At 42.5% G+C, this 13,550-nt stretch overlaps 1 protein-coding gene across 2 annotated transcripts in view; it reads right to left on the bottom strand.

The window, feature by feature from the left end:
- Positions 1-3,119: 3,119 nt before the first annotated feature.
- The window catches only part of LOC115107101 (protein lin-7 homolog A), a 36,603-nt gene continuing 26,172 nt past the window's right edge, over positions 3,120-13,550 (bottom strand). Inside the window, exons 4-6 of one of the 2 annotated variants that reach the window (XM_029630486.2) lie at positions 12,066-12,275; positions 6,830-7,038; positions 3,120-4,313 (exon numbers count right to left, since the gene is read on the bottom strand). In XM_029630486.2, coding sequence (XP_029486346.2) covers positions 4,289-4,313; positions 6,830-7,038; positions 12,066-12,275 — 444 coding nt within the window. In that variant the 3' untranslated portion in view covers positions 3,120-4,288. Of the gene's footprint in view, positions 4,314-6,825; positions 7,039-12,065; positions 12,276-13,550 lie in introns of both variants that reach the window. The other variant, XM_029630487.2, reaches the window with a different exon arrangement.

Here is a 13,550-nt window from a genome sequence, read left to right on the forward strand (position 1 = left end):
TATCTCATCTCAATGAGTTAGCCAGCAATTTTGGGGGGGGAAGTATAAGCTTGAAATGGGCATGGTCTAATTGACTCCTCAACTAAAAACACATATCTAAGTTTAGCTTTCTGAATGAACCAGAAAATCAGTAGTGATTTCTGATTGTTTATCAAAGTCAGATGACTAACTCACTGATCCTACTTTGTGGTGTAGCCCAGGGGGGTGCAATTAACTATGCGGTCATTAACAGAAAACCAGCAGTAGTCCGGACTTCGTAAGATAAGACTTGAATAGGTCGATTTGGGTCGGAATACCCCTGGTCTATACTATTAGCCTGGCTGACGCGCGACCCACGCGACTACAAAGTGAGGTGTGACTGGAAGACCTCCAGACCTGGTGCCAGACAGACTACTATACTATAGGCTTCAGTCTAATCTTCTGTATAGCAGACTTTATCATCATTTATGTTAACACTACATAACCTTTGTAGTCTATCCTACAGATAGTGTTAACACTACATAACCTTTGTAGTCTATCCTACAGATAGTGTTAACACTACATAACCTTTGTAGTCTATCCTACAGATAGTGTTAACACTACATAACCTTTGTAGTATATCCTACAGATAGTGTTAACACTACATAACCTTTGAGGTCTATCCTACAGATAGTATCCTTGGCCTTTTCTTCTTCATTTGCTTCCATGGGGAATCATACAAAGTATTGTTTTATCACCTACCTCCAAATGTCTGTGGCACAAAATCAGTGTTTTCTGCCTCTAGGTTGCCACGGCAGACCAACAGGGTATCACATCACACGCAGTGCCCCTACCCTATAGAGTCCCCCCCACCTGCATCTGGAAGTATGTTGTCACGGAGACAGAGGATGTGATTTCACCTGGCTATGAAGTAAGTGGTGTGTTCCAGCATTACACAGAAACACATCAATTCACACCAGTCATATCAGTGTGAATTTCTTACAGTGTTATACAGTGAATACATATGCTGGCTATGCTGTTATTCATCTGCATTAGACTCATCAGATCACTCTGATTCATTTAAAGGCTGTGCTAATGGAAATGACTTGTAGCCAGGAGTCATATGTCCAGAAAGATGAGATTAGATGCATATAATGCAATGTCATTCCCGAGGGCTCAAATGTCAGTAACCACGACATGGCCCAGTCTCTGTAGTTTATACATTCTCCAACATAAGCCCTCTAGACTATATGAAGGTCTCTGTAGTGTGTAGCCTACTGATTGATGAATTCAAGCTGAGATCTATTCATTTTACTGAATAAGAATGACAGATGTGAACACATTTCACTGATCTCTCATCAGTGATGCCTAATTATGAGTTTTGGTTTCCATCCTCACTACTTAGTTCATTAGCGCCATGGAATGAGAAAAGAGGTGATTAAATAGATAGATGGATTGCGAGGATGAGTCGTGTTTGTGAATTAGACATTCCTGATGGAAATATTCCTTTGATTCTATCTGAGGGAGGTAGAATTAAGCAATAAGTCCCGAGGAGGTGTAGTATATGACCAATATACCATGGCTAAGGGCTGTTCTTAGGCACAATGCAACGCAGTGTCTGGAAACTGCCTTTAGCCGTGGCATATTGGCCATATATCACAAACCCCAGAGGTGCCTTACTGCTAATATAAACTGGTTACCAACGTAATTAGAGCAGTAAAAATACATGTTTTGTCATAATCGTGGTATACTGTCTACAGCTTCAGCCAAGTTTATAATAGAGCACACAGCCTGGTTTGTCTAGTGGTGTAAAAAAGACATGTTCCCTTTGACAAACACAATAGTAGGCCAATACACACTATGTTCTATATAGTCAGTGTAGGCAAGCAAATCCACATCCTCAGCTTGAGTTTCCTTCCTCCATCTTACAAGGACCACTGAGCTCCGGCATTACTTTCAGTGTCTGCCTTCTGTATTGACGTGCCATTGGCGATTGGGTTAATATTCAGATGCTTCAATTCAAGGGGGAATTATAATGTAAAAGCGTCATCCACAGGCATTTCATCTCAGTACAGTGGAAGGCAGTGTCAGAACCAGTGACCCCATCACTGAGAGACCTTAATTGCTTTGGAAGAGTGCTACACTGCTGCCCTGTAACTCCCGTTCACAGCTCAAACAGACAGGGGTCAGGAGTTAGCTGTAGCCTGCTTCCCCTTACCCCAGATTTCAGACAAGCAGAATAGACACAGTAGAAGAAGAAGCCGTTCGGGGTCAATGAAGTCATCAATGTACACACGCACATATATTTATTTATACAAATATAATATGTATAACAATTGCATATCACCTGGTGTTGTCTTTTTTTCTGTACAATCAGGAAGTACAGTACGTCCAGTCAGGAAGTACAGTACGTTGAATCAGGAAGTACAGTACGTCGAATCAGGAAGTACAGTACGTTGAATCAGGAAGTACAGTACGTCCAGTCAGGAAGTACCAGTCAGGAAGTACAGTACGTCCAGCCTAAAAAAATGCAAGTCGGCAATAAGAAAGAGAATAAGTAAATGTACAAAAGGGATCTGTCAGAGGCAAGATGAACTGCTCAAAAGTTGAGGGACAAAACACGTTCATAGACCAATCTGGTTGGACTATCAGGATGGCACATTGTACACAGTATGGATGTTAAATGATCTTGCACTACTTCAATACCCACCCACAAAGGAACTAGGCCTATATAGAACATACATACTAGAGTTTGCTACTAGGAAAACCATCCAATGTATTGTTTGTCTGACAGTACTACAGATACAAGACCACTTTTGATCAGTGTTGATCATCGACTGGTTTTCTAATAGTTTTCAATGAATCCACAGTGCAACTTGTTATACTTAAATATGGTTACTTGCCATGAGAATACTACGTCAGACAATAGGTAGAGGGTTGAAGGAGAGAGTTTAAAACAGAGGTCCCTTAGTGATAAGACGACTAGAACATTCCACAGTCTCTTACTCACAATGATTGTCAAAATGTAAAGGTGACGACGCAGATCCAGGAGAATGAGTCCATTAACCATACTATTCTGGTACGAATTATACACTGGGCTATAGGTCTTGTACAATTCAATATTTTAAATAATCATCTGCATGTTAACAAACACACACACATACCTTAATGAAATGACTTTATGCAAAACTCAGATTGTAAACAATAAAATAGATAGATTTAAAAAATAAAGACAATTGTACCATTTGATTAACCCGCCAGGTCATTAATATACATAAATATATATAAATATATATATACATATATATAAATGTGTTTGACATTCCTCATATAAATGAAATTATATTGATATATGTGATATATGATTACTCTATATACTCTCTGTATATATTCATTTGATGGGAGTAGATGACTAACAATCATTAAATGCCTGACTTGAGAGCTGAAAGTCAAGATATGAAATTTCACGATAATTGTACTTGTATTCAATTGTATGAATACAATTATCTATGTGTATTCATCCACTTTACATACCTCTCTTTTAACAGCCGTTTGATTTGAATGTCAGGAGCTGCCTTATGACACACAATTATCTCTGTGTATTCATCCACTTTACATACCTCTCTTTTAACAGCCATTTGATTTTAATGTCAGAAGCTGCCTTATGACACACAGTGCATAAGATACAGTTGACCGAGTATTACATGGTTAACTTTTGTATCTTTACCACATACTGTATATCTCTAATCATTACTTTTATGTGAAATGTAAAACCAACGAAAGTCTGTTATTGCTAAATCTACAAGTTTCCATACAAAATATTTTCTCACTGCAATATATAAGGTAAAAAAAGAGTTCACATATATCCAAAGCAGGACAAGTTTGACACAAAAAAAGCAATGTTCATTCACACACGGACAAGTACAGTATAGAAGAAACAATAGAAATATCATTGTTCAAAGCTATAGCAAAACCAAAGTCAGGAAACAAGTGAAATGAATTCAAAACAGATAACAAAAAGAAGTAAACTATCACAAATGACAAGGAGCATTGTGGAGGGTTACAACTTTCAACTGTTAGAGGACAACTTCAAATGAATACAAACAAAATATGGGTTTCAGTGCTTAGCCTCCAATCTCTCATGTCACAAGCACCGTTGTTTACATTTCAGAACACATATCTTTCAGTTTTGCTTCATTCTGTTGGTAGTACATTGAAGGGGGAGAGAGAGTCTTCACTGCTTAACAGTATCATATTCTCCTCTACCAGGTGGTTCCTTCGGGATCCTCAGCACATAGAGATGGACTCAGAACCTTCCTTTCAGTGTCCCTCACTTCTTCTTCTTTTGGAACAGCCTGTGAGAAGGACAGGTGTAAGAAAAGCTGAGAGCACTTTGACAGGTCGGTAAAGTGGGATGCTAATGTCATATTCTGGTCCAATAAGTTACAAAAGTGTAGTGTACTCTGCTGTGAATTTGCGAAAAGCCCATTGAACTGTGAAAAGCCAATTAAAAAGGATTGTGAATTAACCTTTTACTGCAGTGGGCTAAATCAGGGTCACACAGAATGTTTCTTGGTAGTCTTAAACAAATCTACTTTGAAACAAAAGCATACACTTCTCACACATAGTTATGGACTTTTAAAAAAGAAGACACCTGTAGCATGTCAGATAAAGAGTTTAAATGTATTACATTTTGAGTTTGCATCCCAAAATTACACTTTAGATACATCACAGAAGACTGAAATATAACAAAACCATTTGACATAAAAACACCGGATTTTCAGTCAGGTTCTAGAATGTTTATTAATTATGAAAAATATGAATAACATTCCACCTATGAGGCCACTAGGTCATTTGACAGCAGGAAATGGCTACATGTCTGTGGAATTCCCACTACTACTGAGAACAGAGATATAGCAGAGCCTATTGTGTCCTCGGGCCTTGGTCAGCCTGGCCAGGTATGCGAGAGAGAGACAGAATGGCCGGGCAGCGAATCAGAGAGGAAGGCTACATGACGAACAGATTCCATGGTGCTTTCCACCTAGCAGCCTGTCCGCTGCGCGTGTCGCTTGCTTGGCCACCGGCCTCTTGGCCCCTGTGGCAAAGCCCTGTAGTCAGCATGCCAGGGTTGATACAACATGATCCCTGCTCAGTCCCCACTCCATGCCTCTACTGCACAGGTCTCCAAGCTCACACATACCTCCCTGAGCTAAACGAGGGCTACATGAGGAGGGTTACTATCAAACAATCAGTGCCACTGAGGATCCCTTAGCCTGCAGATGGTGTTAAGTCTTTTGTGATGTGGCCCAGACAGGCTTAGTATTACTACTGCCTATTTTCAGAGTTGTCCTTATTTTAGCTTTATCACCTCCAGCAATCCAAGCAATGACGGGGTATATTTGTATACCACAAGTCTGCCTCAACTTTGCACTGATGCAGTCAAGTCTGCTCTGTGGTATGTGTTATAAAACATGTAGCATCCCATGAGCGTGAGCTCTTACTTGCTCAGCTATATCTAAAATAATTCACAAGCCACACGGCTGAATTACTGACACAACGGTTATGACTGTACAGGGGATTGCAACTGCTTAGTTAACAAACACCCTGAAATAGATTAAGTGCTCATTCCAGGACCTTAATGTGTGCTGCAAGGAAATGTTTAATGAAAAATTGAAACGCTTGATGTAATCCTCTGTAACTTTTACCCAAAGGACAAGGCCTGGTATCATTGTGCAGTAGGAGCCTCTCTGACAGGAGCCTCTCTGGTACTCTCTCTGGGTATAAAGAGCCCAATGGGTTTAAAATAACCACTGAACATGCCAATTGGCACTTCTGTTTTTCTGTTGCTCATTAGAAAAACAAGATTTTAGTCTTAGAGGTTTGTTTCCAGACCGATTCCACGCTTGGTTTATGATGTTTGTCCCGCATGAGACACTGTAGACGCAGAAGCCTATTTCACTTCCTCAAAATCCCAAGAATGAATCGAAGATAACTCAAGAAATCTGTAATTAAATTTGGACGTTTTTGCCAAGGATGTTTAAGTTGCGCAATTTTACATTTCACTAAGGTGTTTGTTGCAGTATTTCTCAAGTAAAAAAATGCACAACATGTTGTCTTATGTAAACCAAGCCAGGCTGCTGGGCAGGTCTGTCTCACTGTATGCTATCGAATAGAGAGCAATCACTGCAGCTGTTCACCCCATGTTAATAGGCAAATGTACTTAGTCTAATCATTCATTTGCCTGTTGTGACACACAATTGTTCCAAACACTTTGTAGTCAATTTGGACACTAGAATAACTGTTTCTGACTCATATCGATGCCACAAAGACAGTTTTCAAAGGCATTCGTTGTGTTTTAAATGCTGTTGCTCTTTCAATGGTGCAATGTGTATCTCCAGACAATGCCAGCCTCCACCAGTTCACCCTATTCCCCAAAAACCTTTGAGGTGCTAAAGAGTCCCGTGTGGCTCAGTTGGTAGAACATGGGGCTTGCAATGCCATGGTTATGGGTTTGATTCTCACTGGGGGACAAGTGTGAAAATGTATGCTATGGATAAGTGTGTCTGCTAAATGACTGAAATGTAAAATCCCTGTCAGATCCTTAAAACAGTTTCAATCTAAATTAAATCATAGAATGGTAAATATATGGCAGGTTTAGAGGACTGGTCTTCTTACTGTACCAGCTGTTTTCTTCATCCGTGTGGTTCAACTCCTTCTCCTCGGTGGTCCCAGATCTGGTTTGTGCTGTCTTGCCAACACCTACAGTCCTTTTTGGTGTGACAATGCCCATAGGAGTCGGCATGACAGTACAAATAGATCTAGCACCAGGCTTCGGTCCCCCACCCTTAAAGCAATGAAAGGCCTCACCTACGACATATGGTTCTGCTGGGTAGTGAGGTTCTGCTGCTGCTGAGCCTGCATGAGGAGCTGCTGCTGGCGGCGGCGGGCCGTGCGGAGCTTCTCGAAGCGCGCCTCCATCTCCTCCAGGACCTTGGGCGTGTAGCGTACCACCAGCTTCACACTGTCCTTGGCAGCCTTCAGAAGCTCCACCGCCTTCTCGTGGTGCTCCCCCTCCACACTCTGGGGAGATACAGTGAAAGAGAATGAGAGAGAGAAGAGACTCAGCACATTTAAGAAATGTGGTGGCAATGTGTTAGTGTTGTAGTGATATGGTCTCTGAAGTCTGCCTCAGTTTCTTAATTGGCATGGACAGAGAATTAAAGAAACTTTGCCAATACTTTTATGTAAGCAACAATGACACAGTTACACAGCAGCAGCTTCAGTTTCTAAATGGTTACAACCAATTAGGTTTGAACTGGAAGTCAAATGTATTTTTACTTAGTTCAACAAGCATTGCATATTGGTATAATTAGTACTTCATCCTCAAGCCCAGAGTAATATACAGCAACATTTTGGACACACCTACTCATTCAAGGGTTTTTCTTTCTCTTTACTATTTTCAAAAAAAATAATAAAGACATCAAAACTATGAAATAACACATATGGAATCAAAAACGTGTTAATTAAAAAAAGAAAAAAAATATTTGAGATTCTTCAAAGTAGCCACCCTTTGCCTTGATGACAGCTTTGGCATTCTCTCAACCAGCTTCATGAGATTGGAATATAGAAGAGAGCCCTATTTGGTAAAAGACCAAGTCCATATGATGGCAAGAATAGCTCAAATAAGCGGAGAGAAATGGCAGTCAATAATTATTTTAAGACATGAGGGTCAGTCAACCCGGAAAATGTCAAAAACCATAGAGCGTTACTGTCACGACTTCTGCCGAAGTTGGTCCCTCTCCTAGTTTGGGCGGCGTTCGGCGGTCGACGTCACCGGCCTTCTAGCCATCGCTGATCCTCTTTTCATTTTCCTTCGGTTTTCTCTTGTCTTCCATCACACCTGGTTCCAATTCCCATTAATTACATGTTGTGTATTTAACCCTCTGTTCCCCACATGTCCGTGTGGGTGATTGTTTATTGTAAGTGCTTGTGCACGTCTGTCCTGGTGTGTATTTAACCCTCTGTTCCCCACATGTCCGTGTGGGTGATTGTTTATTGTAAGTGCTTGTGCACGTCTGTCCTGGTGTGTATTTAACCCTCTGTTCCCCACATGTCCGTGTGGGTGATTGTTTATTGTAAGTGCTTGTGCACGTCTGTCCTGGTGTGTATTTAACCCTCTGTTCCCCACATGTCCGTGTGGGTGATTGTTTATTGTAAGTGCTTGTGCGTCTGTCCTGGTGTGTATTTAACCCTCTGTTTGTCCGTGTGGGTGATTGTTTATTGTAAGTGCTTGTGCACGTCTGTCCTGGTGTGTATTTAACCCTCTGTTCCCCACATGTCCGTGTGGGTGATTGTTTATTGTAAGTGCTTGTGCACGTCTGTCCTGGTGTGTATTTAACCCTCTGTTCCCCACATGTCCGTGTGGGTGATTGTTTATTGTAAGTGCTTGTGCACGTCTGTCCTGTTCCCCACATGTCCGTGTATTTAACCCGTCTGTTCCCTCTGTTCCCCACATGTCCGTGTGGGTGATTGTTTATTGTAAGTGCTTGTGCACGTCTGTCCTGGTGTGTATTTAACCCTCTGTTCCCCACATGTCCGTGTGGGTGATTGTTTATTGTAAGTGCTTGTGCACGTCTGTCCTGGTGTGTGTCGGGTTTTGTACCCATTTGTTGATTGTTATGTTTTCCGGTGGGTTTTGTTATTAAACTGCGCCGTTGGAAAGACAGTTTTTGCTCTCCTGCGTCTGACTTCTCTGCCGCCAGTACGCACCCCGTACAGCTACGATGAAACTGGCTCTCATGAGGACCGCCACAGGAAAGGAAGACCCAGAATTACCTCTGCTGCAGAGGATAAGTTCATTAGAGTTAACTGCACCTCAGATTGCAGTCCAAATAAATTCTTCACAGAGTTCAAGTAACAGACACATCTCAACATCAACTGTTCAGAGGAGACTGCGTGAATCAGGCCTTCATGGTCAAATTGCAAAGAAACCACTATTAAAGTACACCAATAAGAAGAAGAGACTTGCTTCGGGCAAGAAACATGAGCAATGGACATTAGACCAGTGGAAATCTGTCGTTTTGTCTGACGAGTCCACATTTGACATTTTTGGTTCCAGTAGGGGAAGGGATTATCTCTGCATGTGTGGTTCCCACTGTGAAGCATGGAGGAAGAGGTGTGATGGTGCTTTGCTGGTGACACTGCAAGTGATTTATTTGGAATTCAAAGCACACTTACCCAGCATGGCTACAACAGCATTCTGCAGCAATACGCCATCCCATCTGGTTTGTGCTTAGTGGAACTATCATTTGTTTTTCAACAGGAAAATGGCCCAACACATCTCCAGGTTGTGTAAGGGTTTTTTGACCAAGAAGGAAAGTGATGGAGTGCTGCATCAGATGATTTGGCCTCCACAATGACCCAACCTCAACCCAATTGAGATGGTTTGGGATGAGTTGGACTGCAGAGTGAAGGAAAAGCAGTCAACGAGCACTCAGCAACAGACCCCGCCCTGTGCAACTGGGTCCTGGACTTTCTGGCGGGCAGTGGTGTAAATAGGAAACAACATCTCCACCCTGCTGATCCTCAACACTGGGGCCCCACAAGGGTGCGTTCTCAGCCATCTCCTGTACTCCCTGTGCACCCATGACTGCGTGGCCATGCACGCTTCCAACTCAATCATCAAGTTTGCAGACGACACTACAGTGGTAGGCTTGATTACAATGACAAGACGGCCTACATGGAGGAGGTGACGGCCCTCGGAGTGTGGTGTCAGGAAAATAACTTCTCACTCAATGTCAACAAAACAAAGGAGATGATCCCCCCCCCCCCCATCCACATCGATTGCACAGTAGTGGAGGAGGTGGAAAGTTTAAAGTTCCTTGGCGTACACATCTCGGACACACTGAAATAGTCCACCCACACAGACAGCGTTGTGAATAAGGCGCAACAGCGCCTCTTCAACCTCAGGAGGCTGAAGAAATTTGTCTTGTCACCAAAAACACTCACAAACTTTTACCAATGCACAATCGAGAGCATCCTGTAGGGCTGTATCACCACCTGGCACGGCAACTGCACGGCCCACAACCACAGGGCTCTCCAGAGGGTGGTGCAGTCTGCACTAAGCATTGTAGGTGTCTTGGAGGGCAAACTACCTGCCCTCCAAGACACCTAGAGCACCCGATGTCACAGGAAGTCCAAAAAGATAAATCAAGGACAACAACCACCCGAGCCACTGCCTGTTCACCACGCTAACATCCAGAAGACGAGGTCAGTATAGATGCATCAAAGCTGGGACAGAGAGACTGAAAAACAGCATCTATCTCAAGGCCATCAGACTGTTAAACAGCCATCACTAACATAGAGAGGCTGCTGTCAACATACAGACTCAAATCTCTGGCCACTTTAATAAATTGACTTAATAACGATATCACTAGTCACCTTTAATAACGGCACTTTAATCATGTTTAAATATCCTACATTACGCATCTCATATGTATATACTGTTCTATACCATCTACTGCATCTTGCCTATGTCTATCATTAGTCACTTTAAATAATGGCACCTTAATAATGTTTACATATCCTACATCACTCATCTCATATGTATATACTGCTCTATACCATCTACTGCATCTTGCCTATGCTGCACGGCCATCGCTCATCCATATATTTATATGTACATATTCTTATTCATCCCTTACATTTGTGTATATAAAGTCATTGTTGTGAATTTGTTAGATTACTTGTTAGATATTACTGCATTGTCAGAACTAGAAGCACAAGCATTTCGCTACACTCGCATTAACATCTGCTAACCATGTGTATGTGACCAATAAGATTTGATTTGATGTTTTGGAACTCCTTCAAGGCTATTGAAAAAGCATTCCAGGAGAAGCTGGTTGAGAGAATGCCAAGGGTGTGCAAAGCTGTCGTCAAAGCAAAGGGTGGCTACTTTGAAGAATCTAAAATATATTTTAATTTGTTTAACACTTTTTGGCTACTACATGATTCCATATGTGTTATTTCATAGTTTGATGTCTCCACAATTATGTAGAAAATAGTAAAGAAAAACCTTTAAATGAGTAGGTGTGTCCAAACATTTGACGGGCACTGTACATTTTCACATTACAATTCTGGATGTTACGGAAATCCTTTATGAAGCTTGCTTTTTTACATTTTTAAAATATATTTTTCTCCCAATTTCATGGTATCCAATTGGTAGTAGTTACAGTCTTGTCTCATCGCTGCAACTCCCATACAGACTCGGGAGAGGCAAAGGTCGAGAGCCATGCGTCCTCCGAAACACAACCCAGCGCAACCAAGCCGCACTGCTTCGTGACACAATGCACATCCAACCCAGAAGCCAGCCGCACCAATGTGTCAGAGGAAACACCGTACACCTGGCGACCTGGTCAGCGTGCACTGTTCCCGGCAAGCCACAGGAGTCGCTAGTGCGAGATGAGACAGGAATATCCCAGCCGGCCAAACCCTCCCTAACCCGGACGATGCTGGGCCAATTGTGCGCCGCCCATGGGCCTCGCGGTCGCAGCCTGGGCTCGAACCCAGAGTCTCTGGTGGCACTTTTATGTCCAAACACATCCTGACATTACCATGCAAATTGGTTTTCATTTGATGGTGTAAATGGACAGTTACGGAACAGGATTCAGCAAGGAGTGACTTTGAAAGGCTAAACCGCTAAGCCGTGTGAAGCTTGGAACACTTTGCTCATGGTGACATTGGCTGCTTCTAAAAAACTGTCTCTTTGTAATAGCTTTTGTTGTTGCCCGTTGCTTTAGTCGTAGATAGCGCTCCTGTATCTTGGACGCTGGTTCACTATAAGCCTATTTTTATTTAGGTCTTCAGAAAACCAATCACTCTGCTTGACCCAATCCATATTGTGACAGTTTGACTCAAGGTTTAGACAAAATGCTTCCCGGCTCAGATGTCAAGCAAGATGAGAAAATTAATACCTGGAAATATTAACTACAGCACACAACTGTGATTGGGACTCGTAATATACAAGACGCAAATTCACAGAATATCATAAATAGGGTACAGAGTTATGTGACTAGACCTAGCGGTAATCGTAAATAATCTATACATACCACGCCATTAACAGACAGGAGCTGGTCCCCTCGCTTCAGTCCCCCATGCCTCTCAGCCAAGCCCCCTGGAATGATGCGGGAGATATAGATGGGAGAGTTCTGCTCCTTGCCACCCATCACATTGAAGCCCAGCCCCTCCTCCGTCTTGGGCAGCTCCACCACTCGGGGGTGAGAGTGACCCTCGCTGGCCGCAAAGGCTGCAACTGTGGCCTGCAGAGAGAGACAGAAGAGAGGATAACGATCAGACCATTATTGGTGTGTTCAGCACTAACTCCATGCCCTATACCACCCTATTCTGTCTACCACACAAATAGATTAGATAATGACGATACTAAGTGCATGAACTGGGATTGCATTTCCAAACAGCCAAATAAGTGTACAGACTTAAATTCGCTGTGTGGGTGGGACCTTCTGACTTCTCTCTCTAAACAGGGCTTAGAGACGTCCAGTAGGACTAAAATAACAAAGTGAGAGCCAAGGCGATGATGGTGATGTATTGTATAGCCATGTGAGATGTTTTCTGGCTCTGTAAGAACATGGATTAGCACATATCTGTCGCCGTTGGAGAAGAAGACGCAAGATAACTTTCACCCCAACTAACTAAATGTCTGTGAGCCTGCTTTACTAAATTCCACTGGCTTGGGATGGCTTTCAAGTTCTAGACGAATCTCCTTCTCGCCTTGTCGTCTGAAACAAAGTGTGCAGGAGCTTGTTAGCCCAGCCTGGGAAAGGAACAGCAGATGTACATCGCCACAGGTGCCGGTTTGTCAAGTCTGTCTCATTATTATTATTAAGCAATACTTTCTCAGGAAACTGCCAGGGAAAAAGGCCTCTGTTTCAAAGCTTGGCGTATGTGGATCCAAAGTTTTCCCTAGCAGGTGAAAGCCCAAAGCTTTGAGATCCTCCACTTTTCCGCCCCCTTCCATCTCTCTCTCCCACTGTGAGGTAAAGAAGCACTGTGCTCAGTATGCCACCATCACCTCTCTGGCTAACGGCATAACGACCTTCACAAGTTTATCTCCCTTCCTGGGAGGAAGAAACTAGGTGGCAAACGCAAAAAGTGTCCGAACCAAAGAAAAATGACAGCTTACTGGGAAATTGCCTAAGTAATGTCACAGTACATATGGAAATGACTTAATTTCAACAAAATGTTATTATCAACAGCCATCAGTTCAGCTCAGTCTTTTCTCTGGAGCCCCATAGACTAAGTGGTCTCCCATCTCTAGAAGATAAAAGATAAGAACCTCAGGCCAGGAATTACTGTCTGGAATTGATTCAATTAACTGGGTAATAAACTGAATCAAGTGCTCATGTTCTCAGGTGGAACACATTTTAATTGGTAAACGCTCACCAGCAACAGTTCACCAAAGGCATCTAAAATAACATCTTGCTAATGCCTCAAGATTGCTGGTGTATCAAGGATCCCTGCTTTTCAATAGGACTATAACACATTTTTTAGGCCCCCAATTTCCTACTTATTAAAGT

Source organism: Oncorhynchus nerka, linkage group LG23 (genome assembly GCF_034236695.1).
Source record: "Oncorhynchus nerka isolate Pitt River linkage group LG23, Oner_Uvic_2.0, whole genome shotgun sequence".
Classification (NCBI taxonomy): domain Eukaryota; kingdom Metazoa; phylum Chordata; class Actinopteri; order Salmoniformes; family Salmonidae; genus Oncorhynchus; species Oncorhynchus nerka.